Raw genomic sequence first — 2718 nt, 5'->3', positions numbered from 1 at the left:
GGGGGCCGCCTCCTCACCGGCCTGGCCTGCGGCGTTGCCTCGCTAGTGGCCCCGGTGAGTGGCCCGTAGCCTCGCGCCCAGGAACCGAGGAGGAGCAGACGAGGGCGTGGTTCTCCGGGGCCTCGGGGTGGCCCTTATCTGCTTTATCTCCCTTACCCTCAGTGGCCCCGTTTGCAGGGGAAGTAAGTTTCCGCAGTGAAGTCCTTTGTCCAGACTCAACTGGTCAGTGGCCAAGCGACTACCCAGGATTGTGCCACGTAACTTGGCCTCCCTTTTGCTCTGTGGATGGTCAACAGGAGCCTCACAGTATGGCTTGGACCCCCTTGTCATTCAGACCACTGAGTACAGTTTAGCAGGAAAATCCTGCCCGGTTTGTCCTGGGGCAAAGGCTGCTGCTGCCACTCCCCTTCGCTGCTCACACACCAGGGCTCTGCGGCTCCCCTGCTTCTGTCAGCTCCTGACCCACCACAGCCAGGCTGGCTTCCGGCTCTGCCGCCTCGGGGACCCCAGCTCCCTCCCCCGTGAGTGAGAAGGACCCGTCACCCCGTGCAGTGGGCGAGGAATCAGAGCCGCACATCAGCCCTGTCGTGGCTTGTGGAGGACTTGGATCTGCTGGCCATGGGCTTGGGTGACCCACCACCCACGCCCCAGCCCGGTCGAGATTGAAAGCAGTGCGTGGGTTTCTCCCTGGTCATCCCGTTGCACCTGCCACTCATTGCACCTGCATTGGCTGGGCAGCTGGGTTGGATTTTATGTTTGGGGTTTTTACTTGGCAAAAACACACCTAAGCCATGGGCATAGGTTTGGAGTAACCCAGAAGTAGGGGCGAGGCCTCTTTGGCCCCTGAGCATGGTCGCTGATAACCAGTGAGGTGAAGAGCTCCTGCTTTAACTCCAAGGGCACCACGCCAGCAGCCAGGTGTCACCTGGAGCTAGTTAGAAGGCAGACTCTCAGGCCCCACCCACACCTGCTGCACCGTCTGAGTGTTCCCAAGGGTAATGATACAATTACATGAAAGTTTGCAAAGCTCTGTGCCCACTCACCCCCTCACCCTACACACAGCAGCCACACAGATACCCTCACCCCTTTAAACCTGCTGCAGATCACTAGGTGGGAGCGGGAGGTATGAGCAAGGCTCTGACCCGGGGCTTGCAGTTAGGGGCCCACCGGGCCTGCAGCTCCCCCTTTACCTGCTCACAGGTCTACATCTCCGAGATTGCCTACCCTGAAGTGCGGGGGCTGCTGGGCTCCTGTGTGCAGTTGATGGTTGTCACGGGCATCCTCCTGGCCTATCTGGCAGGTAAGAGTTTTCACATCTTCTCTTTTGATCTCTTTTAATGGCCACTTGGCCACTTTAAAGCCACGGAAACTGAAGTTCAGGAGAAGTCACAGGAGTTGCCCGAGGTTTCACCACCAGCACCCAAGGTGCTGGGTTCCCAGACCCCCTCCCTGAAGGATGTGCCTAAGTCCCTGGAAGAGCTGACGAAGGTGCTCATCCTCCTGGGCAGAAGCCCATTCCCAGGGTCTGGGGAGAGCTGGCTGCTTAGGTCAGTGCCTCACTGTGCAGTGACAAACGGGATTCAAGGCGCAGCCAGGGTACCCCAACAACCTCCAGCCCAGGCGCTCGGGCCCAAGCATGTCTCCCTCAGAAACATCAGTACTGGATTTGCAGCGTGAAGGAGGCAGGTTCCGGGGGACCCTGAGGGTGGAGCTGGGGCCAGCAGAGAAGTGTGTTTGCACTAGAACGGGGTAGAAAGAGCCGGGGCTCAGATCTGAGAGCCTGATCAGGGGAGGACCTCTCCCACTTACTGGCTGCCTGGCCTTGGCCTGCTCAGCCCCTGGGAGCTGCACTTGCCCTGTCTTTAGGTGGAGAAAACCCCACCTCGCCCAAGGCTGTTGAGGGTTTAATTAAATGACACACAAAAAGTGCCTGGCAGCAGGCCCCCAGTGAGAATTGTGTAGGGATGGCCCGAGAACCATGGGGAGGGCAGGGAGCCTGGGGCTTTCGGGCCTGATGGGTGTGGTGGGGCCTGGCCGTGTGCCCTGTGGGTCTTTAGAATGGTCGGTTTGCAGGTCTGTGGTCTTTCTTTTTACCCACTTACCATCCTGACTGTAATTCAGAGCCCTGGCAGCAGTCTGGCTGCGCGGGGCCCAGCAGTGTGCACACGCATTGACATTTGGAACAGATATGGGTGTCGAATTATCGCCGGTTCCTGTGACTTTCGATCCTCTGGCACTCAGTGAAAGGTGCCCCCCCCCCCCCCCCCCCCGTCCTGCTTCGGCTCCAGGCAAACCAGCCTTGCCTGCCTCTTGGTGGCCTTCCAGAGGGTCTGCGTGAGGACTCTGTGAGGACTGTCCCCCGCCCCAGAATGTTACACAAATGGCCATGTCATACCCATCATTACATAGCAAGGCCTCATGCTTTGTATAATGGCTGCATACCTATTCACGGAGCCGATGTAGCATAATGTCCCCATCATCACTTCTGCATTTCAACAATAACCACAATGTCAGTAACAGACTGCAGAGGTAGGTAGGTCCCCACCCTTTAAGCTGAGCCCCTGGGTTGGTGAGGGGCACGCACTTGCCGAGAAAGCCCAGGCCGGCTCACCTAGGCTCTGACATCTGCCCCCATCCAGGCTGGATCCTGGAGTGGCGCTGGCTGGCCGTGCTGGGCTGTGTGCCCCCCTCCTTCATGCTGTTGCTCATGTGCTGCAT

General features: G+C 58.8%; 1 protein-coding gene across 1 annotated transcript in view; it reads left to right on the top strand.

The window, feature by feature from the left end:
• Positions 1-6: 6 nt before the first annotated feature.
• Positions 7-2718, top strand: part of SLC2A8 (solute carrier family 2 (facilitated glucose transporter), member 8) — a 20824-nt gene continuing 18112 nt past the window's right edge. The window contains exons 1-3 of the mRNA XM_006768638.2: positions 7-54; positions 1201-1300; positions 2640-2713. Coding sequence (XP_006768701.1) covers positions 1264-1300; positions 2640-2713 — 111 coding nt within the window. The 5' untranslated portion in view covers positions 7-54; positions 1201-1263. The remainder of the gene's footprint in view (positions 55-1200; positions 1301-2639; positions 2714-2718) is intronic.

This window comes from Myotis davidii, unplaced genomic scaffold (genome assembly GCF_000327345.1).
Source record: "Myotis davidii unplaced genomic scaffold, ASM32734v1 scaffold142, whole genome shotgun sequence".
NCBI lineage: Eukaryota > Metazoa > Chordata > Mammalia > Chiroptera > Vespertilionidae > Myotis > Myotis davidii.
The sequence above is the reverse complement of the archived record's forward strand: the minus strand, read 5'-3'. Positions and strand labels throughout refer to the sequence as shown.